The sequence below is a fragment of the Gigantopelta aegis genome, chromosome 10 (assembly GCF_016097555.1).
Source record: "Gigantopelta aegis isolate Gae_Host chromosome 10, Gae_host_genome, whole genome shotgun sequence".
Taxonomy (NCBI): domain Eukaryota; kingdom Metazoa; phylum Mollusca; class Gastropoda; order Neomphalida; family Peltospiridae; genus Gigantopelta; species Gigantopelta aegis.
Window position 1 is genome coordinate 58,775,666 of NC_054708.1, and position 24,494 is coordinate 58,800,159.

General features: G+C 37.4%; 1 protein-coding gene across 1 annotated transcript; it reads right to left on the reverse strand.

Moving 5' to 3' along the window:
• Positions 1-379: 379 nt before the first annotated feature.
• On the reverse strand, positions 380-24,149 carry LOC121383966 (E3 ubiquitin-protein ligase MIB2-like). Its single transcript, XM_041514085.1, has 11 exons — positions 23,957-24,149; positions 17,085-17,451; positions 6,977-7,148; positions 6,558-6,664; positions 5,420-5,614; positions 4,769-4,839; positions 3,462-3,566; positions 2,212-2,386; positions 1,508-1,677; positions 1,002-1,153; positions 380-530 (listed from the first exon to the last, which is right to left on the reverse strand). Exons 2-11 carry the CDS (start codon positions 17,284-17,286, stop codon positions 509-511), a joined length of 1,371 nt encoding a protein of 456 aa, XP_041370019.1. The 5' UTR covers positions 17,287-17,451; positions 23,957-24,149; the 3' UTR covers positions 380-508.
• Positions 24,150-24,494: the final 345 nt, after the last annotated feature.

Genomic DNA, 24,494 nt, shown 5'->3' on the forward strand with positions numbered 1-24,494 from the left:
AACATAAGTACTATTTTAACCATCTCCCAATCTCACCTCGCCATGTTAAAACGTCATTTACTAATGCAAAATACAAACATAAGTACCATTTTAGCAATCTCCACATTTCACCTCGCCATGTTAAAACGTCATTTACTAATGCAAAATACAAAGAATGTTTATCGTCAGCTCTCCATATTTTAATACTTTAAAGCGCAAAACAGTATAACAGCTCGGTGTTAAAATGGAGAATAATATATTTTTATGCAACCTTGTTTAGCGAATATTATAAGACACTGAATGAAGGCATGCGACGGTAAACACATTAATAGTTAAATAATTAAAAATATAGTCAAGACATCAGCTTTAGCATATCTTGCTTTGGGTTGCTTACCACAATGTTGACGTCACAAGCTCGCATTATCAGATCACGAACAAGTGAAGCGTTTCCAGCATACACAGCACTATGCATAGCGCTTTGGCCGCTGTCGTTGCTGATCTCTAGATCAGTATCAGCTTCAAGTAGAAATCATGAGACGTCAACTTGTTTCCTAGAAATTACAATTTTAATAGCATTTAATATAGAACCAATATATATATATATATATATATATATATATATATATATATATATATATATATATATTACAATAACTGCAAATTGAACACTCCCTTCAAATTATATATATTATTATTAGAAGTTAAAATCCGATTTGACAAACACTTTGTGCATACAAATACTGATATTTTAAAAAGGAAAATATCTTTAATAAGGAATTTTAGTCATCAAACCGGATCTGTTAGTCGTAAACATATTACAGTGACAGCAATTTGAGTCCTTTTAAAATAAATTGCAGGCCAACCTTCCTTCCCCTGCCAAGCTCAATAGCTAACATATAGATTATATCTTAATTATTTAAAATGATTCCTTAATTGAGCACTTTAGACACGATTCATTGTCTATCTTGGTTTGAGAACCTACACAAGTTATCTGTTGATTGCCATCATAAGGATTCAGTTACTTTTTCAAAGCTTTTAGAAGAGCTGTGTTTCCAGACAGGTCTTTAGCGTTCACATCAAACCCTTTTTCCACCAGAAACTTAACAATGTCCAGTTTTCCTTCATTGGCTGCAATGTGCAAACATGTGATGCCATTGTCTGGTCGCGCAGTTACCTAAAATAAAACCCAAAAACACAGACACAACAATAAAAACAAGCAACACTAATATTTGTATCAAAGAAATGAAAGGACGCATCATATAAATGACATCTTACGATAATTAATTAACAAACAAATTCTTAGTATATGTATTTATTAATGACACTCATTGTGTCTTTATCGTTTCCATATTGTTGCAACAACATGTTGAGTTTTATACTAGTAATCTTCTGCAACCATTTTGGATTTGACGAATTTACCAGAGCAGATAAACAGCAATGCCTCAACCACGCTAAGTATGACACTTTTGTTTTGTGATTTTGTTTTTCAGCCATCAGTAATTTAACGCTGCCAGAATGGCTTACTTACTAGTTTTGGAAATCTCTCTAAAACCTTCTTGACTCTCTCCACATCTGAATCTTTAATTGCTTCTAAAAATTCTTTTGACCCCTCTCCTTTCAATGACATACGCCCCTCTTCTTCATCTGACCCAAGAAGTCCTAGCAGTTGAGTCTGCTGTTCTAACGTTTTTGCCAAGGCTGAGAAAACGATAAAGAGAACCATTATATTATAGTCTTGTAATACCCATAACCTCGATACGAACTTACTAAAGTTTAGATTCTGTAGCATAAACTATATTATTTAAAAAAGCAAGAAAACGGACTTCCCTTTCATGATACAGCTTTGTCCAGAGGCATGTGCTGATGTGAGTTTATATTCAAAGACATTGGTTAAAGAAACGATGATGGAAATGTAGGTATAGACACTTGTTAAAGAAATGGTACTGAAAATGTAACATCTAGACACTGGTTCTGAAAATGTTTCGTCTAGACACTCATTAAAGAAATGATTCTAGAAACGTTGCATCTAGACATTGGTTATATAAATGATACTGAACATGTAGTGTTTAGATACTTGGTATAGAAATGATACTGAAAATGTAGCATCTAGACACTGGTTAAAGAAATGATACAGAAAACAAAATATCTATAAGTTTGGGAAATAATTCCGAAAATATGCGAAACAAAACTGAAAGTATCTCATTGGTTTTCAGACTTAAATACTATACCAACTTTTCAACAGGCCGAGAGGGTCTGAGTCTTCTTCGTCTGACGATTCGTACGGCTGCTCCGACTCGGGGACAGGGACACAACATGCCGAGTTGAAAACCCACACCCTTCTCCCAAACTTGACGTTTACATCACCACTTTCATGTACCACCACCACCTTGCCCACCTTACCAAGGGCCTGGAAGAATAAAAACAAATACCCATTATATTACAATTACAGTTAATAACTGGGATATAATATACATTGTATACATACTGGTGGGAAGACCTGAAGGATCAGACAAACACTTACAGTAACAGCAATTAGTAACTGCAACCAAAACACTCAATCCATAGTTTCTGACGATGACCATGCCACTTATCCTTAACCATATGTCTGACGCCATATAACCGTAAATAAAATGTGTTGAGTGCGTCGTTAAACAAAATAGTTCCTTCCTTTCCTTGACCATGCTACTGGCAGTCCATTCGACTATGCTAACAATATGTTCCACATTACAGCTTTGTACAAACTAAAGACATAATTACTCTAGCAGTAAATTAAATTTGGTCCCTTTCAAATCCCATGTGGGGTTTTTTCCCTTATTTCTTTCCATCAGTCTATATTAGTTATGCTTCTGCTGATTTGATGTTATCCAAAACACACTGAGTCCAGTATTTTGTTATTTCTAATGTTCAAAATGTATGGTTGCTATAAATAGTGCACACAGGTGGTATAACCCTTTCACTTGTCTGTTAGATGTGTCTCGAAACCTTCGTGGTTATTGAACAAGTATTTTCTGTGATTTAAAAATACATTCGTATTTTGATTTGCAGAATGTCTCAAACTCATCAAGAATTGTACTACTTGAAAAATACTTTTATTTCTCTTGGATTAAATAACACAGACTAAGGTAATCTGACAATGATTATATGAGTAGACCAGTGACTGACGAATGGCTGTATCAGTATTAATTTAAACGACACAAACATTTAGCTGTGAACAAGACCATATCTCTGCACAACGCAGAGCTGAACAGCCACACGGCAAAATAAAGGTTGATTTCACGAATCTCTTGTCTTGTGCCTCGTCTATACGAGGACAGCCACTCTCGAGTACTTTCTTTACTGGACATTACATCCGTTTTGGCCTCCTTAAAGAGAACTGCCACTCCCAAACTAGTTTACTAAATCAAACCAAGCACTCAATAGACAAATGTGAATTTCGATGATCTTGGACACAATACGTATAATACAACATAGAACATACGAACCTTTTCCATAGGGTCTATCCATTCCCCGTGACCGTCCTGCAATTCTTTGACCTTGTCCTTGTCATCAAGAATCCTCACTATGGCGCCCTTCTTCAGTTTAGGCACCTGGGTGAAATATACAGTACACCCATTAACAGTCAGTTCATTAGGACCATTGACCATGGAAGCGATTGTTTTAAATATCCAACCCTCAAACAATAATAAAATTACACTTCACCACCTCATATATTCTAGCACCCAAAACAGTATTCCTACCGCGAATAACAAGACACAACACCTACCAAGCATTGTACCTCGTTGAACAAGTCACTGAGTAATCACAGAAGAAACAAAACATTTAAAAGATTTATTTATTTTATGCAAAGGGTTTTCAAGAGGTACTAAAATATTGAGTTTTATGACAAGGATTGTTTCGGTGAATGGACTGATAACTACTTGGCGGAATGACAGACAAATTGCTGACAATATCAGCCAGAATTCATCTCATGTTGTGGTAATAGCGTCATCGATAGCCTGTGTATTCACCACGTGCACGAACGACAACAATGCAAGACTCACCTGATTTATAACAAATGGTTTCTCTGCCATTTAGCTTTAAGTACTTGCGCCAATTCTTCCAGATTCTGAATTGGTGGATCTTTGTTTTGCACCCATAGCATCAATCGGGGCAGGATTTAGCTCAGTCAGCTTGAGGTGCTTGCGTAGCAGGATCGAACCACCTCGGTGGACCCATTCAATTGATTGGTTATTTTTCTTGATCCAACCAGTGCACCACAACTTGTCAAAAGCCGTGATATGTACTTTCCTGTCTGTGGGAAAATGCACATAAAAGATCCCTTGCTGCATTAGCAAAAAAGTAGCTGGTTTCCACCGATGACGTGTCAGAATTACCAAATGTATGACATCCAATAACCGATGATTAATTAATCAATGTGGTCTAATGGTGTCGTTAAACAAAACAAACTTTCTTTCTATCCGTAGCATCCAAGTGTCATGTATGTGTTCGACTAGGTCTATATCTACATCAGCAACACCGAGTTTTTCTTAACCTCTGCTGATGTGTAGGCCTATAGAATGTGATAAACCCAAATATTTATTACTAATTGGACAGGCATCCAAAGTGTATTTCTAGATCTTTGCAATTTCTAGTACTAAACGTCAGGTTAACTTTAGGTTTATTACAGTGACCGATGGACATACTACTTGAAACTGTAGTTGGAAACAAATGCAGGGGCATATTTTTCTTTGCCTGGTCTAATGAACGTTCACTTTCACGGATTCTTTGTCAGTATTCCCCCATCTCTTACTATGGCTCCTTGAAGACTTCCACCCTCTGATTGAGACGTCAAGGTTAGTGCAGCTCTGGCACCAGCAACATCTGTATGTGTCAAACAATCAATGATTTACTGAAGAAAACATTACATTATACAGACATATTGTTTACAAAAAGATTGTCGGTAATGAGCCAGGGCTGAAATAAGTGGATGGCAGTACCAAGAGAATAGGAAAATAATGACTTACTACTCAAGATAGTAAAAAGGGCGATTAAAAACGTATACATGTAAAGACACTTTTTAGTCATATTCTGTGGATACAACTGTTTTAAATAATCAGTGATAACCATATAAAAATACACAAAACAGTACTACAAAAAGTGTCTTTTCTCCAACTGTTACAATGTTACTGACTGACAGAGACTTTTCAACGACAAATAATTAAATATTAAATATACTGTCCCGCGTAACATATCAGTGGCTGTAGATTTAACGAGTTTCTGATCGTCCTGGTGTTTGTACTGGGAAACTTCATTTTATTTCCTAATAAATAATGTTACATATGTACTATGTTATTGTGAGTCGAAATCTAGTTTTGACTACTTACAAACATTAGGACGGCCAGAAACATTAAATACAGGGCAAGTAATTGTACGTAATACTGCTGTATATCGTAGCTGTTACCTAAAAGTGGCAGATGTTCAGCATAAATGTCTGGTCCCAGTGCTTCACGGACACACTGGACATCCACCTGACCTTGGTGACCTACACGACATGTAGTTGTCTCCCCTGATTCCCACGCTACTCTCACAGCCGATCTGTGTGACGTAGAATCAACGCTGAGCATAACAACTACAGAACCTTCCTTGCCTGGACCACCTGAAACAACAACAATAACATCTTCATCATCATCATCATCATCATCATCAATAACATCACCGAAATCAACTGCAACTACAGTCCCTTCATTATTACCGATGTCAGCTACAACTACAGTCCCTTCCTTGTCTGGACTACCTGAAACAACAACAACACCATCCTCATCCTCATCATCAACAACAAAAACAACAACAACATCATCATCATCATCATCACAGTCATCATTACTGACATCATCTACAACTACAGTCCCGTCCTTGCCTGGACCACCTGAAACAACAACATCATCATCATCAACATCATCATCATTACCGATATCAGCTACAACTACAGTCCCTTCCTTATCTGGACCACCTGAAACAAAAACATCATCATAATCATTATCATCATCAACAACATCATTACCGACATCAGCTACAACTACAATATTTTATTGCCTGGCCCACCTGAAACAACAACAACAACATCAACACTAAAAACACTTAAACTCAAGTAAGATTATGTCCCAAATCACCCATTTGACAAGGACTCTGTTACATTATGTTTATTATAGGGAAGCAGAAATGAGGGATGCGTTTTCCCTGGGTACCAGCGTGCGGACATGGAAGCACTACATTAAAAACAAGTCACTCATAATGTTGTAATGCAATACAAGTACAACAGTTTGGTAGGTGGTGTGACTGAAAAGCATGTGTGTGGATAACAAAGTTGTTGAAAGTGTGTCAAATGATGCCGCCACCCCCATTTCTTCCCGGAACCAAATACTTTCACTATATACACATATATTTGAATGAAGGCTTCTTTTATAGCCGCTACATTTTACAAATACTATTGAGACTGTTCAGCAATAGTTCTCAGTAGCGTAATACAATAAGGGTTTTTATTTAAAGTTATTGAAATCAGGGAGGAATAAACAAAGGAAAACAGTTTCTATAAAACTTACCATCTTTGTCCCCCTGATCCCAATGAGTTCCACGAACAACGACGGCGCCAGGAAACAGTCCTCTAGTTCGAATCTTCTTCGAAGTATCCCGTGCAGGCACACGCTCTCTGAAACAATGAAAGTAGCATATATGTTTTAACGACACCTCAGCACATAACTAGAAAAAAGGGCAAACGTTCTTGAACCATAAAGTTCTATTTATGGTGTTATATCATAGGTGTCGGAGTAAGGAGGGGGCTCACGGGGCACTGCATTCGAACGCCGAAGATTATGCATTTCTACCCCCTCCGTGGTTGAAAATCAATTTAATATAAAGATGGACCGTATATTGTTGTCACGTTCCAAAGGTATATGCTTTCATGATTTATAGTGTGTTTTTAAAACACGTTTTGCTTCATTAAGTAACTAATGCAATTTACCCCGTAGATTGGCGCGTGTCACGACGCTTGAACTCATGAGAGAGGTTATGCTTTCCCGTGAAGTAGCACAAAGAGCACAAATCGTAATTGGTACAATCCTCACATGACCATCGCATGCCATTCATATTAACCTCTTCACAGGTATCACAGACAATATTCTGATGGCGAATTCCTGAAAACAAACACAACTGAATATATTTATTTACTAATAGAATTGTTATATATAATTATCAATTTGACCGTAACAAACACAACTTAATATATTTATTTACTGATAAAATTGTTATATACAATTATTAATGTGACCGTAACAAACCCAACTTAATTTACTAATAGAATTGTTATATCTAATAATCCTAATCCGTAAAAGTCCACTCCCGCAGTATTTTAGTAACCATACAGGGAGTATGGGAGGGCAGCAAAATATATAGCAATACAAGTCTTCTCCAGTTAGACAAAAAGGAACCTTTAAGTAAAAAATAAACATCAAACTAAAAACCTCAACACGTTTGTATATTTTTTCAGGGTGGTGGGGAGGCTGCCCTTACCACCCGGCTAGGTCCGGTCATGTTGCTGTAAAACACTGTTCTCCGTCAAGACATGGAAACGTCTCCACGAATTTTGGTTTACTGTTGGTTCAATCCCCTTTGGCGGCCATTTTAGTTATTTGGTATGGACTTGGATCGGCAAAGGGGGGGTGGGCGGTGGCTACGAATATAAACCTAGCGGACCCACTTCCCTGGACCTACATCTTCCCTGGATACCTATGTGATTAGGCTAATGTTGTACATTAGCAAAATGTGTTTGCTTACTCTCGATCTCCCCAACCTTACGCCCCTGCCACGTAATACACTTTGATTAATCAATCTGTCGAGGGGTCTTTACACAATCATTTCGTCATTAAATCACTGAATGTGTATTACTAATAACAGTAATGGCGCTGTTTAAAACCACAAGTTTCAAATCTCAACGTTTCGTCAACTAAATGTTGACATCGTCAGGGAAAGACTAAACATGAAAACAGGAATTCAGCCTTTAAAACCAGTATGATAAATAAAAAAAACCCCACCAAACCACCACCCCCCAACCCCCCAGTAGAGAGAAAGTAGGATGTATCCGCACCTCCGGACGGAGGTGCTGTGGGCGTGGCCTGGTGATTGATAGGGGGCGTGGTCTAATGTATCACGTGGTCATATGATTGACAGATGTAGGTTAATTATGCATGACGTCGTTTGATTGACAGGTGGCCTTTAGCGAATAATGATTGGATGACCTAGTTGTTTTTTTCAAAAGGAACAAGTGGATGTGTACAAAAGATATTTATTGAAAGTATGTTTGTTTTTTGTTTTTTGGGGGTTTTTTTTAATAGTTATATGTACAGCGACGATGAAATACTTTATTAAATACATAAGTATGTCATTGTTGAAAGCCGGTTTAAAGATATTTAAAACCAGTTGTACGTAGTGACATCTCCTTTAGTCCTGCCATAATAGATGTCTTTTCTATTGAATTCAAATTTTAGATCTTATGAAAGTATCGTACAATTTACAAGCTAATCTATATATTTTACGTTTAAAGTTAGCCCTTCCATTTAAGGTTTTTTGTTGTTGTTGTTGTTGTTTTTGTTGTTGTTGTTGTTTATTAAATGTTGTTTAAGAAATGAACAGTCGAGATGGACTACGAACATGTGATAGTTATGAAAGCAATTTATTTTCAACAAAACTGTCGTATGTCGAAAAGTCGGTGAGCATTTCTGGCCACGAACCTCAATGAACGGGTTACTATTATACGTTAAAATTTACATTGGCTATAAGTAAACATTTTAGTTTTGTTTGAATTTCTAAGCTATAACAAACATAAAGCGTACTCTGTCCCTAACAATAGAAGCGGGGTGTGTGTGTGTTTGTGTGTGTGTGTGTGTGGGGAGGGGGGGGGGGGGTCAAACGTAGCCAGGCAAATATTAAGAATACAATACGATAGCTCTGTCGCTGATAATATGTGGGTCTGGTTTAAATTAGACATTTTCGTCATCCGTTTACGCCGTCATTTTGACATACCATGCACTCATCTGGTTACAACGAATTTTAATTTAGCTAATCGGAATTATTATTTTTTTCGACGAAATAAATATGTCCCACCATTATTTGATACGAAAAATGACGTTTTGGTTAATAATAATAAAAAAAATTCGCCTCGTTTTTAATATTGCAATAACACTGTTTCAGATATTTTTTTTTTTTAATTTCGTCTAGTCAAAGTAAATTTTAATTGAAAATTTTACAGCGATGTAGAGTTTCGCGTGAAATTTTTATACGCTCATGTGATAAAGTTATGAATATGACAAAGTACCGTTTGTTAGAAAAAGTCGGTGAGCGACTGGATGAACGGGTTACTATTATACGTTGAAAATTTGCTTTAGCTTTAAAGTAAACATTTGACGTGAACACAGTGTGGGTACTTTTCACGTTAGAAATTAATAAATTGGTTTTAGTTTTGATAGAATTTCTAAGGTATGACACACGTCAAGCGTACTCTGTCGCTAACAATAGATATGCGAGGTCAAATCTAGCCAGGCAAATATTGAGAATACAATACGATAGCTCTGTCGCTGACAAAAAAGCAGGTCTTGTTTGCTGTGGGTCGGGTTTAAATTAGAAATGGGCAGACACATGCGCGTGTACCTCATCCACTTACGCCGTCATTTCGACATACCATGCACTCATCTGGTTACAACGAATTTTAATTTAGCTAATCGGAATTATTTTTTTTTTCGACGAAATAAATATGTCCCACCATTATTTGATACGAAAAATTACGTTTTGGTTAATAATAATAAAAAAATTGCGCCTTGTTTTTAATATGGCAATAACACTGTTTCAGATTTTTTTTTTTTTTTTTTTTCTAGTCAAAGTAAATTTCAAATGAAAATTTTACAGCGATGTAGAGTTTCGCGTGAAATTTTATACGCTCATGTGATAAAGTTATGAATATGACAAAGTACCGTTTGTTAGAAAAAGTCGGTGAGCGATGCTGGCCGCGAACCTCAATGACTGGGTTACTATTATACGTCAAAATTTACATTGGCTATAAAGTAAATATCATTAGCTGCATGATACCGTACACTTTCGGGACACCCTTATGTCCATAGAGCTGAGCTAGTCATTGTAAAACAAACATTTATCTTTTGAAACTGGGAATTCTGGAATGAATCGTCGTGTATATCATATACACATTCAGGATTTTGCATATAGTCGCGTGAGAGCACGAGAAACCACACATTATGGAGCTTGTACATCAATGAGGGAAGATCAGAATTTTGTTTTGGTGATCTCTGGATTTTGGTGTGTTCTGCTGGTGAATATTCCATCCAATATCAGGTAAGAATGTTTTAGCAAACGTTAGCTAATTTTTAAAAAATTTGATTTATATTTTATTATTTTTATTTTGTATTAAAAGAGATTGTTTGTAATATTTTGCTGTATTTTTTTATTTTTTTTTTTTGCTTGGATATTTTCACGTTAGGGAGTATATGTTTAATACAATTGATTTTGTTTGTCTGAAATGATTGAATTAAATATTTACTCTTTAATGTTATTTACCCTGCATTTTAGCATTAGATATCAACATATATTCACAAGATTTGTTGTTCTTTTTCAGCATTATCATCTTCCTGTTTGTTATGCACAAAGCCTTTTTAAACAAATTTACATTTCTTTTTAAAAATCATGTCTCAAAATTCTTTCACAACCCCTGTGTACATCTGTCAGTTTTGTCGCAAAACATATGGTTCAAAACGATCATTAATAAGACATCAAGCAAATTGTGGACCTGTAGAAAAGTGTATTTCGTGTGAGCAATGTTTGAAAACGTTTAATCGTCAGGATAATTTACAGAGACACATGAAAACATATCATTTAAACGATAGTGATAGTTTGACGTGTCAGACATGTAGCCTGGTCCTATCATCCTTTGACCGCTACAGCAAAACATATTTCTGCATGCAAAGCCTCTGATATTCAAGCGTCCACCTCTTCCAATCCATCTTTTACATGTCGCGCTTGTGAAAAACAATTTCCATCTGTCAAAGCTCTCACGACACATACAAAACATAAACATCTGAAACGTCCCGCTCAGCAAGTAGGGGGTGGGGTAGAGCCAAAACCAAAGAGGTCCAACAGACAACCGAATGGGTGCTCTCGTCAAGCCATTAACGGGCAGGTGCGAGAGTTTGATTTCGTTCCTCGTGGTCAAGAGGGAGCTGATCCTATATTTTACTTACTAATAATTCAACCTGACATCGTTCGCAATGGTGAAAAGATCTACACCGAACCGTATTTTAGGACTAAAATGACCTCGGCTACTGCAGCTGACGATTTGAACATGATGTATATCGAAGCTTTTCACAAAATTATGACTGATATGGATAATTTTGAAGGAGATTCATCCAGTTTGGATTTCGAAGAGGTCTTGAATGTTAAATTGACAGTAACAAAGTTTCAACCTTTCCGCGGTAGTTCTTATCTTCCTTTGCCCTCCGAATTACAGAAAAAGAGAAGTCTTCTCAACATTAGGAATTTAGATGATGACAAATGTTTCATCTATGCCATTTTGGCTCATTTACACCCCTCATCTACATCTCATAAGGATCTCCCAGATGATTACATTCAACACATATCTGAATTGCACTTAGAAGGATTTAAATTCCCCATGGCTTTAAAAAATGTGGGTAATTTCGAAAAAGCAAATGATCTTAGTATTAACGTGTATGGCTATAGTCAAAAAGAAAAAAAAGACGACGAAGAAAATTTAATCTTTCCCCTAAAAATCAGTGACAATGTGTCACACGTTGACCCAAAGCGTCACATCGATCTTTTATTTATAAATACAGAAGATACGTCTCATTACGTCTTGATCACCTCATTGGCTGCATTGGTGAGACAATCCAATAACCACAACAATAAATACATCTGTCGCAAATGTCTGTGGACATTCAGTTCGGAAGATTGCCTTTTGAATCACAAATCATATTGCTATCACAAAGCTCAAAAAACTAAAATGCCCGAACCAGACAAGACGACGAGACAATTTGGCTTAGGTCACATGTGTAAAACGGTCAAGGTTCCCTTCGTGATCTATAGCGACTTTGAATGCATCTTGTCACCTTTAGAGGAAGACAATCCCGATGGTCACCATACTCAACGCATTCAACATCACGTCCCATGTGGCTACTCTTATCAAATTGTCTGTCGGGACCCTAGTATCCACTCTTTCGATTTAAAGAAGTTCAGTGGGGAACATGCTTCCCACCATTTTATGGAAAGCATTTTGGCAGATTATCAGGAGATCAAGGAGATCTTGGAAGACCCGGTCCCTGTGCGTTTAACGCAGTGGGATAAACAACTCATCGATTGCACGACTGTGTGTTATTTGTGTGGGGACGAAATAGAACATGACCGACATATAGACCATGACCACCTGACGGGTGAATTCAGGGGAGTGTGTCATTCCTACTGCAATGTGAACTATAAAGAATGTAAATTTGTCCCCGTGGTTTGTCACAATGCATCTCGGTACGACAACCACTTGATTTTGCAAGCGGCCGAATTGTTTTCCGGAAGCGAACTTAAATGTATTCCCAATAATTCGGAACACTTTCTCATGTTTGAAATTGATGGTCTTCGGTTTTTAGACAGTTATAAGTTTTTAAACACCAGCTTGCAAACATTGGCCAACAATTTGAGAAGTAAAGGCCGAGACCAATTCAAATATCTTCGTGGTCACTTTCCCGATCACGTGGACTTGCTCACCCGCAAACTTCCCTATTTTTACGAATATGTGGACAGTTTCGAAAAACTAGAAGAAACTGTCTTCCCCAGTCGGGATGAGTTTTATTCCTCTCTGACAGAAGAGACCGTGACCGAAGAAGAATATCTGTTTGCACGTGGGATATGGGACACGTTTCATTGTCAGTCTGTCCGAGAGTTCATGGAGCTTTACGTCTCCGTAGACACGTTGATCTTAACGGACGTCATGGAAGCGTTCCGTGACATGTGTTTGCAATATTACGAGTTAGATCCCCTCCATTATTACACACTCCCAGGGATGGCCATGGACGCATGTTTGAAAATGACGGACGTGAGTTTAGATTTGTTAACAGACCCCAACATGTACAATTTTATCGAACAGGGTATCCGAGGGGGAGTGGCATCCATCAATCACAGATATGCACAAGCCAATAACAAACACATGGCCGATTTCGACCCCAACCAAACCGAGTCGACCTTACTTTATTTTGATGTTAACAATTTGTATGGGGCGGCCATGTCGTTACCACTTCCTCTAGGGGAATTTGAATGGGGCGGCCATGTCGTTACCACTTCCTCTAGGGGAATTTGAATGGGGCGGCCATGTCGTTACCACTTCCTCTAGGGGAATTTGAATGGGGCGGCCATGTCGTTACCACTTCCTCTAGGGGAATTTGAATGGGGCGGCCATGTCGTTACCACTTCCTCAAGGGGAATTTGAATGGGGCGGCCATGTCGTTACCACTTCCTCTAGGGGAATTTGAATGGGGCGGCCATGTCGTTACCACTTCCTCAAGGGGAATTTGAATGGGGCGGCCATGTCGTTACCACTTCCTCTAGGGGAATTTGAATGGGGCGGCCATGTCGTTACCACTTCCTCAAGGGGAATTTGAATGGGGCGGCCATGTCGTTACCACTTCCTCTAGGGGAATTTGAATGGGGCGGCCATGTCGTTACCACTTCCTCAAGGGGAATTTGAATGGGGCGGCCATGTCGTTACCACTTCCTCTAGGGGAATTTGAATGGGGCGGCCATGTCGTTACCACTTCCTCTAGGGGAATTGAATGGGGCGGCCATGTCGTTACCACTTCCTCTAGGGGAATTTGAATGGGGCGGCCATGTCGTTACCACTTCTAGGGGAATTTGAATGGGGCGGCCATGTCGTTACCACTTCCTCTAGGGGAATTTGTATGGGGCGGCCATGTCGTTACCACTTCCTCTAGGGGAATTTGAATGGGGCGGCCATGTCGTTACCACTTCCTCTAGGGGAATTTGAATGGGGCGGCCATGTCGTTACCACTTCCTCTAGGGGAATTTGAATGGGGCGGCCATGTCGTTACCACTTCCTCTAGGGGAATTTGAATGGGGCGGCCATGTCGTTACCACTTCCTCTAGGGGAATTTGAATGGGGCGGCCATGTCGTTACCACTTCCTCTAGGGGAATTTGAATGGATGCCACAAGAAGATGTAAATAACATCGATTGGCTCCACCTTGATCTCGAGGCAGACGTGGGCTATGTTCTAGACTGCGATTTAGAATATCCCCGCGAAATGCATCACATTCATCAAACCTTGCCCGTTGAGCCCACCAAAGAGAGCATCCCCTACAACCAGTTCTCCCCCTACCACAAAGACCTTCTTAAAAAAATGGGGAACAAAATGGAAAAATCTACGGGAACCAAACTGTTTTCGACGTTAAAAGATAAGAGTCACTATATTATTCATTTTTCCACTTTACAGTTCTACCTGCAATTGGGCCTGAAACTCGTCAAAATCCACAAAGTATTAACATTCATTCAAGATCCATGGATGAAACCATACATTGATTTTAATACCCAAAAACGCAAAGAAGCCACGGACGAATTTTCAAAAGATCTGTTTAAATTATTATCCAATTCGGTCTATGGTAAACAATTGCAAAATGTCAGAAATTATCAACAGGTAGAACTAATCACAGACGAAAAGAGATTGCGATGGTACACGGCAAAACCTAATTTCAAATCTGTCAATATCTTTTCGGAACATTTGGTCGCCGTCAGCATGGAAAAAGTGTCAGTCACACTAAATCAACCCGTGTCCGTTGGCTTCACCATTTTGGAACACGCCAAACGTATTTTATACGATTTTCATTACAATGTCATGCTAAAAGAATATGGAAATTGTTTAAAAGTACTCATGACTGACACTGATAGTTTATTATATCAAATCTCGGCTCCCGTGGGTAGACCATTGAGAGACCCTTATGATTTCATGCACGCAAATCTATCTCTTTTTGACACGTCCAACTATCCAAAAGACCACCCGCTCCATTCTACAGTCAGACACAAAGCTATCGGTGTCATGAAGGACGAAACGGGGGGACAATTCATCAGGGAATTTGTAGGGCTGCGAGCCAAAAATTATTCATATATAGTGGACAAAACTGAAGGTGTAACAAAGGAAGAACTGAGAGCAAAGGGCATTCAGAAAACATTTATTCGTAAGCATCTTCGTCACGAGATGTTCAAAGATTGTCTTTTAAAACATAAACAAACCACGGCCTCTTATCATCAGATTAGATCTTTTCATAACGAATTGTTTACCATCAAAACCATGAAAATAGCACTGACGCCGTTGGATGATAAGAGATACCTTTTAAACGATGGCATCGAATCTAAGCCCTATGGGTACAATCCTCTGTAGTTGGTTAAATAATAAAATGCACAAAGAAAAAAATGTCCTTTTCTTTTCACGTATCTTCCTTTGTCAGTATTAAATCATTAAAAATAACTTATTCAGTATTCCCCCTTTTAAGTAATTTATTTAGTCATGTGCATAGCAAACAGTGATAATTATATCTGTGATACAACCACCTGTGATACAACCACCTGTGATACCACTGCCTGTGATACCACTGCCTATGATCGCCCACCTGTGATTCAATCATCTATAAAACGACCGCCTGTGATATCAGTGATAGATTCCAAACGAAAGGTAAGAGGATACAATATATATCAGCAGCGAATATTTGGTGAAAATTGTGTTATAATTTGTGTGTGCGTGCGTGGACGTGTTTTAAGCTTGTATAAAATATTACGATTTCTATAAATTATTGACGTGTTTCTCCTCTTTTCCTGCAGACACATTTCCCATCTACCACAACAGTGACAAGACTGGATGTTCAGCGCTGAAATGGCAAAAATTATCTGCTGGATCTGCATTCACAAGACGGAGAATGGGAAACTCAGTGTTGCATGTTATGTCTCATTTGTGTGAACAGATACTTTTTAGCATCACAAAAGTAGTGCGTTATCGACAACTTATACAGTGGGATTCTGTGAATAGCTACACATGACAAACTTCATAACGAATATGACCAAAAGTTACATTTGGATAAATACGCGGCAGAGACACTAACAATATTATGAAGAAAAATAAAGGACACATTCTTTCAACACATTTTTATTCACGTTTGAACTATCGAGTTTATATGTGATGATGATGGACAAGTTTTCATTTAAACTTTTCAAGAGTTTTTTGTGTCTTCCTTGTTTTCTGTCCAGGTGGACCACTGACTGCTTTTCGTTTCAAATACATTGAATGATCATTTAATAAGGTTTGTTGTGTCTGTTTGCCATAACCAATTTGATTAAATAAGTTTGTAGGACCATTTAAATCAATCATTACTTTAACAAACTGCTTGTAGTCTATGGGTTGTTTGTGTTTGTTTTGCAATACAACATGACGTATTAGCTGGACAATGTTTGATCCTTTGAATATTTTACCGTCTTTTGTGACGAATTCATTTTTGTCAGTGAGTGATATATGGCCTAAATCCATCTGATCTTTTATAAACATCCACTTGTTCCTTTTGAAAAAAACAAGTAGGTCATCCAATCATTATTCGCTAAAGGCCACCTGTCAATCAAACGACGTCATGCATAATTAACCTACATCTGTCAATCATATGACCACGTGATACATTAGACCACGCCCCCTGTCAATAACCAGGCCACGCCCACAGCACCTCCGTCCGGAGGTGCGGATACATCCTACTTTCTCTCTACTCCCCCCCCCAAAAAAAACCAACAAAAAAAAACAACAACAACAACAACAACAAACAAACAAACAAACAAAACAACAACAAAAAACCAAACAACCCAGTTCAAGTGAAACACCGGAGTTAAACGATTAATCACATCTCAAGATAAGCTGACTGAATGTGTATTAGTTTATAAATAGAGCTTTATAAATAATTTAGTATTCTCAACTCAAAAGGAAAGTTAAGTGTTGGATTACGATATTCCATTAAAACACATTCTCACCTACAGTAGCATTGTCTACAACCCTCAGCTCGTATTTGCTGTCCTTCCCAATGTTCGACACAGTTTGTTTTCCATTGTCCCAGATTACTTCAGCTGTTTCATCTTCCCAATATGACACCACCGTTCCGAGATGACCTTCACCCCCGTCAGCGTCACCCGACAGCCAATCACGTCCTCGAATAACTCGTAGACCTGTCGCCATCTTGTACTACAGCTGGAAACTGACAAACGTATAGAGGTCATTCACCCATGCAAGACTTCAGACAATACCAGAGCTTGTCCCCCAAGATGGACGAGTATGAACTTGCCGTGGGTAGTCACATGTTAATAACGTTTCCTTCCTTCTATGTAAATCATAGATACTATACTACAATAGAAAAATACATGCACAGAAATACAGTACATTATGCATACACACATTTATACATATTGAAATACAGACAGAAATAGATAATTATAGATAGACAGACAGACAGACAGACTGCTTGTAATATATCGGTTTTTTATGTTTTCAGAATCCCTAAGTTTCTGGGTACCATTATGCGACACGATCTTAGCGCTAAAATCACATGAAGTGCATAACTACCCTGTGCAGTTAAGGTGGTTTTACAGCTAAGATAGCTTTGAAAATCTGGGCTGTGAAATCTAAAGTACAACCGACGCCATATAACCGTAACTAAATGTGTTGAGTGCATCATTAAATAAAACATTTCCTTCCTTCTAACGTACATTTCAAATGGTTCTGACACCGTAGTCCAAGATGCCTGCCCAGATACGAGAAGACTGTCTTAAACAATGCACTGAGATAAGCATTCATTACTTCAGATATAAACAAAACAATTTATTTCTTTACCAGTACATCAACTTTTTAGAAAGTTTTACCTTAGTAATGTGTTCATCTGATTTAGTTTTGCAACTAGCTTCATCAACATACACTTTTAGGTTAACAACGTAGACTTTCTTTAAAAAGAAAATGCGAAAGTGCGAAATTCCTGACATAATACACTTCTAGGTACATTCGATCTATCTTCTTAAAATCAGAAGGATCAGATGTTTAATTTCTCCAAAACAGAATGCGTTAGTGAGTCTAAAAAAAGGACGATCGATTCAGTCGGCTAACACTAGTCTGGTATATTACATTTCGCTATATCATCAACCACCTTGTAAGATGTTTTCTTCATCTAGATTTCTCAAATAGATTCCTAAAATTTGATCCCGGCTTTTCAGCAACTACACGACGATCTTACTCAAACAGAACCACAGACGCTAATGGACGTTGATATGCCGGTGTAAAAGGAACGCAGGTCCGTAGGAACAGTAGTCCTATCGGACCTCGATAGCTTAGGAACCATAGTCCTACCCGGACTTTCATTCCTAGTTTATTTTAAAGTTGTTTTTATCCTAGCTGCCAGAAAGATACCAGAAAAAAGTGAGGTTTTGGCAGCCTTCCCTCATAGTGTGATGGATAAGTGTACGATTCTCTTAAGATTGTTGTGGGTTCAAACCTCCATGTCAAAAATAGTTTTAAGTTTGAGTATCAACTTAATTTTTTTTTCTATTTACGTCATAGACTTGTGGATCAGACACGTGAGTGAATTTTTGTAGTCGTCTTACATTTTTGTTAGCATATTGAAGTAGGACGAATATCTTGCTTTTTTCAAAAGTATATTACGCAACTACAGATATAAAGTAGGCTATATGGCCGTGTTCAACACGAAGAGATATATTCCCCCCCCCCCCCCCCCCCCAATATGTAGCCCAAAATTGTTTTAAAAAATATATATATGAAAACTGGTAACTCCAAAAAAAACCTAACATTTGGTGAACAACAAAAGACAATTTCTATATGCACCAGCATAATGTTTAATAATATGTTTTGTAAGTTTATATTTTGACGGTAAGTCACAATCTGATTAATTGTGATTTTCTTAATCTTTATCCGATCGGACTTCCATTCCTCGGAATCCTAGTCTGTGGGACCTGTATCCCTAGGAATTTAAGTCTGTGGGACCTGCATTCCGAGGAATGTAAGTCCGTGGGACTTTTATTCCTGGTACTCCCAGTCCACAGGACTTTCAATCCTAGTATTCCTAATCCTGTGGAATTTATTTCCGATAGTTTGCTTATTACATATATATCTGATTCCTGAAAATCCCTGAAATAAAACTTTAAACACTGTACTTAGTTCTAGTAGTTAGTACTTATAACTAGTACTATAATGACCAGTTACTACAATATAAAATATCAGGAATAATAAGCATGAAAATTTGACTTTTATTGATGAACAATTAAAAATAGCATCAAAACACTTAATTATCACTGACTGCCTTAAGGCAGTTTTGACCATAAAAAGCATAAGATATGAGTTGGGGAAAGGGTCTGTATTATTATGCCTGGCCGTTAGGAACACCATAAGCATTCGAGACTGGGTGGGGGTGGGGGTGGGTCACTCCCCCAGTGTGGGGGGGGGGGGCAATGGACACGTTCGGGCAAAATAAGCTGGCCTAAAATCTTCACCATGCATTTCCATCATTTTGCTCACAATATTAGCTGTAATCCATGTAAAAATGCAGACTGATTTGTCTGGAATCCTATTTAGTGTCTTGGTAGTAATGCGAATATAAATATACGTTGTATTCCAGATTCTGACACTTTCGTTTCATTCGGCCAATAAAAATCAGCAAAAAAGGAGTCTGGATGCCTATTGCGACCAAAACTGTCGGGTGTAAAAGTGTCATGAGTAGTTAGTCTGTTTAAAAGGACCTTTGTAAATTGTGTGTGCATATTATTGACAGTATGATAATTGTTCAGGGGTTACTGTTTTGTTTTAGTCGGTGTAGTAGCCCATTGAGCTGCTAAAACCCACTCGTAGTCATTGATATTTCTATTAATTGATAAACAGTAATGAAAACCATTTAACATATTTTTGGCTTGTAATTTTTTTTTTTTAATCATATTAATTTCTTTTACTAATTGCTAATTTCAAAATTCTGTCCATTCACACACACACACACCCCCCCCCCCCCCGTTAAAATAGTTATCTATCTATCTAATTTCTTTTTGACCGCCCAATCTAATCTAGCGACCAAATTTAATGAGTAGATTTTATTTTTATTAATTATATTAATTAGAGGTGCGCATCAAACTTTTAAAGGCCCACTATTTAATTTTTGGATGTAAATTTAAAAATTGTCCCCTTAATTTTTTCTGTCCCGGAGTACGTCACTGGCTATCCAGAGACAGGCCCCGGGACGGACATGCTCAAAACGCTAGTGGTATATGAGCATGTGAAAATTATTCGCACTCACACTCCGTCAGTAGTCGAATGAGGAAATCCCGCATTAAAGGCGCTCAGTCACGGATTTAGTGAGTCTTATTTCTCTAAATATGGCTTATAAATGGAAATTACATTCATTTGGAATACCAAACCTAGTTATTGTATAATCCAAAACATTTTAATTGAACTACGATCGAGGGAATTCAATGACACGCTTCATTTTAAAAATTTGGAACTCTTCTTGTGAAACGTCATAAAAATATGGTAAAACAGAGTCGTAGTGATGAGGCTATATATACGACAACCGTATAATGTATTTTAGAATTTTATATAAACGACTGCCGTGTATAGAGACTTGGCAATTAGGGCCGGCTATATACATGGCAAATAATAATAATAATAAATTATTTCATTACGAAAATAACTGCGAATACGCTGAAATAAAATAATAAACAGTCGGAACATGAACTCACCATTTATTATTATTATTATTATTATTATTATTATTATTATTTTACTTTTTTGAAATATTTTATTGTCCCCTGCTCATTTTGACGATGCCAGGGTTGGGGTGCCCTTAGTCATCGCCTCACAGAAGATGATTTAAATTATACACGCTAAATACTAGGAGTACATACACATTGTGGTAGTATGCTGATTATAGTAATAGTAATACTTATACAAATAATGTAGATGATGATATATTTAATATTAATGCATATGTACATGTACATGTAGATAGTAATATTAATAACACATTATAAATGGCTAGTTAATAGAAACATATTTAAATAGGCTGGTTGATGTAATGGGGACATAAAATAAATATCTAAGTTTAGAAAGAAGGATAGTTAAAAAGAAAAGCTACAGTAGTAATTATAGTGATAAGTAATAATTTTAAAATTCACGTCAAGCGCTCGCTTGATAATTGTTTCTATTTTCTTCCATAAAATTGCTTTTTTGACTGAAGAGTCGTTTCCATGGTGCCCAGATTGTATTATACTCTTCATATTTACAGTTTTTAAAAAGAATATATTTTTCTATTTCGTATTTATTTTGCAAAACGTTTTGAGCAGCTATTATATTTATTTCATTTTTTTCCATTTTTGTCTTGTATATATAATATTTAATATTTATTAACAGCCAGTTTATAAATTTGTCTTTTATATCGCCTATTTGTCCAAATAAAATAATTGCTTTATTTAATTTCATTCGAATTCCTTTTTTGTTTAAAATCCAATTTACGACAGCGTGCCATAGACCAGTCACTTTATTACAATAATAAAATAAATGTGTTAATGTTTCTGGTGAACTGCCACAGAACATAGGCCCCTACATTCATTAGTATCTATGTATTTAATTTTATGTAAAAAAAAGAAGAGTATTAGTTGTTAGTATCTGGTGTATAATTCTGTATTGAAACCATATCAAAGTCGTATCCTTATTATTATTATTATTATTATCAGACGCATGGAATTTAACAGGGGAGAGAGTCTAGACGGTTACAACGCTATATAGTGCTTGGTTCGAAAACGGATAACATGTTTTCCAGCGTCACCAATGTGGCCTACAACCAGTCAGTCGTTTTTCGTTAAACGTTTGCAAATTATTTTGACTGATTCGCAAATTGGTCATTCGGTTTAATGTATAGCGTAAAAAACAGCATACTGTCGCATGTTTTTCCGTCAAATGTTGGCTTAATATTATTATTTAACCCAGTTGAATCCAGTTCTACGTGCAGAGACAAGTTCAGCCTGCCGTTTGTGTGTACGTTAATTTAGCGCTTTAATAGCCAAACCCCCCTCCCGATAAAACACCGCCCCATCCACCCCAAAAAAGTAGTAGTAGGCTAATAATAATAATAATAATAATAATAATAATAATAATAGTAGTAGTAGTAGTAGTAGTAGTAGTAGTAGTAGTAGTAGTAGTAGTAGTAGTAGTAGTAATAGTAATAATAATAATTGTGTATTTTTATTATTATTATTATGGTATTATAATGTTGGTAAAATCACGTCAGGGTGAGGTGGGTGGGGGCGGTTGTTACAGAAACATTGCATAAATTTAGAGACGGACCCGGGAGTGGTCTCAGCGTTATTGGTATAAAAAATACGTATTTTGAGTTTTATTGCCCCTTGTAATTTTGCGCATTTTAAATGTGACTAAATACAATAAAATAACCTTTTAGTCATATTTATTTGCGGTAAAATTAATTATTTAAAAATGTTACGTAAGCAGCCTCAAAATTGCAATCAGTGAAAAATTAAGTTCAAGCCCTGTTGTTAGTTTGTGTATTGTCCGTAGTTACTTTCTTTTTCAGATAATCTACCTCAGTAGCTGATAATTTGTAATTTTTAGTTTTGTTTATTTATTTATTATTATTATCACTTATTTATTTTTTTAATTTATTTTTTTATTATTATTATTAACTTTTTGTTAGTACTGTAGGGGCAGTATTACGCTATTCAATCATATGTCTATGGAAAACGTACACATAAGGGTCCGCTAGATTCATTTACCCCCCCCCCCCCCCCCCCCCCCCAACGAGAAAACGCACTGTTCGTACAGTACTTAGTATGTATTCCTCCTGTTCCAGATGGTTCGGTAATATGATCAATCAGCTACTTATTTACCGCCTATATACAGTTTTTGCTGTGAATATAGCCAGCCCTCGTTAGCGGAGCGCTTTACCACTGAGCTACGTCCCGCCACTAACGCTGGGACGCTTCTCGTTTTGACAGTCTGTACCACCAGGTTGGATTCTTCTTTAGCGAGATTCCTTGCCTCCATGTAATTTTTCCGGCTGACTGTTGTCGACATGACTCGTATGACGGCCATTCTGCAGAACGCCACGGTTGTTCGCGGTTAGTCTCTACATGTCCGAGCCTGTCCTAGCACCACTGGAAGATTGACCGCCCAACTCTAAGAAGAAATAGGAGGAAGGGTCGACCCCTACTACTCTTTTCTAGACTTCACTTTGTTTTATATTGATACCATCTCGTATCCTCCGGAGCCGGGCCCGTCCGCACCACTATACCAACGATGACGACTGGACTATACCCTACTAGTATACTTGCTAGTACGAGAAATAACCCAAATGGGCCCATCGACGGGTATCGATCCCAAACCGACCGCGCATAAAGCGAACGCTTTACCACTGGCCTATGTCCCGCCCTTATATTAATGAAATTATTACTCCTTTGGAATTATAAAAAAATAACAGGATAATTTTTGACGTTCACAAATAAAGCGTATATTATAATATAACAATAGCAACCCACCCACCACGGAATTGCTGTCTGGGCATACCTGTGTTGAAGTTCTATATATCTTTCCTAAAAACATGAAACTAAAATATTGCGACATAAATAAGGAAATTAAAAAATTTAATTAACGTAATGTGAGTACTGAACTGAACTTTATATTACATACAGAAATCAATATAATTATGGTAACGTTATGGACTAATAGAAACACAACTGAAGTCCGCCATGACTGCCGGGTGTGTCGTTACATGCAGATGTAGACTCGCGTATTTCTAGTCTTAACAATGAATAAACACATAATACATGTACGTTATATACAACAGTTGTACCTTCTTCTTGGACGTAGAGTACTCCAGATGTATTGATGTTTAAGATTAGTTACCAATATAAATAGATTTGTTTCACCCGCAACATTTGTATACTATACATTTCAAGAAATATCGATACGAAACTTGGAAAACCCAACCAGAAATAGCCCAACGCTGGGTAAATTAAAGCCTACTGAACTCTCGCGTGATTACAGTCTAGCAGGTCATAACTGCGCGTCTGGGGCGGGACGTAGCCCAGTGGTAAATCGCTCGCTTGATGCGCGGTCGGGTTGGGGTCGATCGTTATTTCCTAAACACGTTTACTTTTCTTCTTACGTCAAACCAAACTGAAATTATTTTTAAAAAGCATTTTTACAGACTATATGTACTGTTAAGACCCATTCATGAAATTACCGTACGTTTAATCAAGAAAGGAAGAACATGTTTTATTTAACGACGCACTCAACACATTTTATTTACGGTTATATGGCGTTGGAGATATGGTTAAGGGCCACACATACTAAGAGAGGAAACACGCTGTCGCCACTTCATGCGCAAC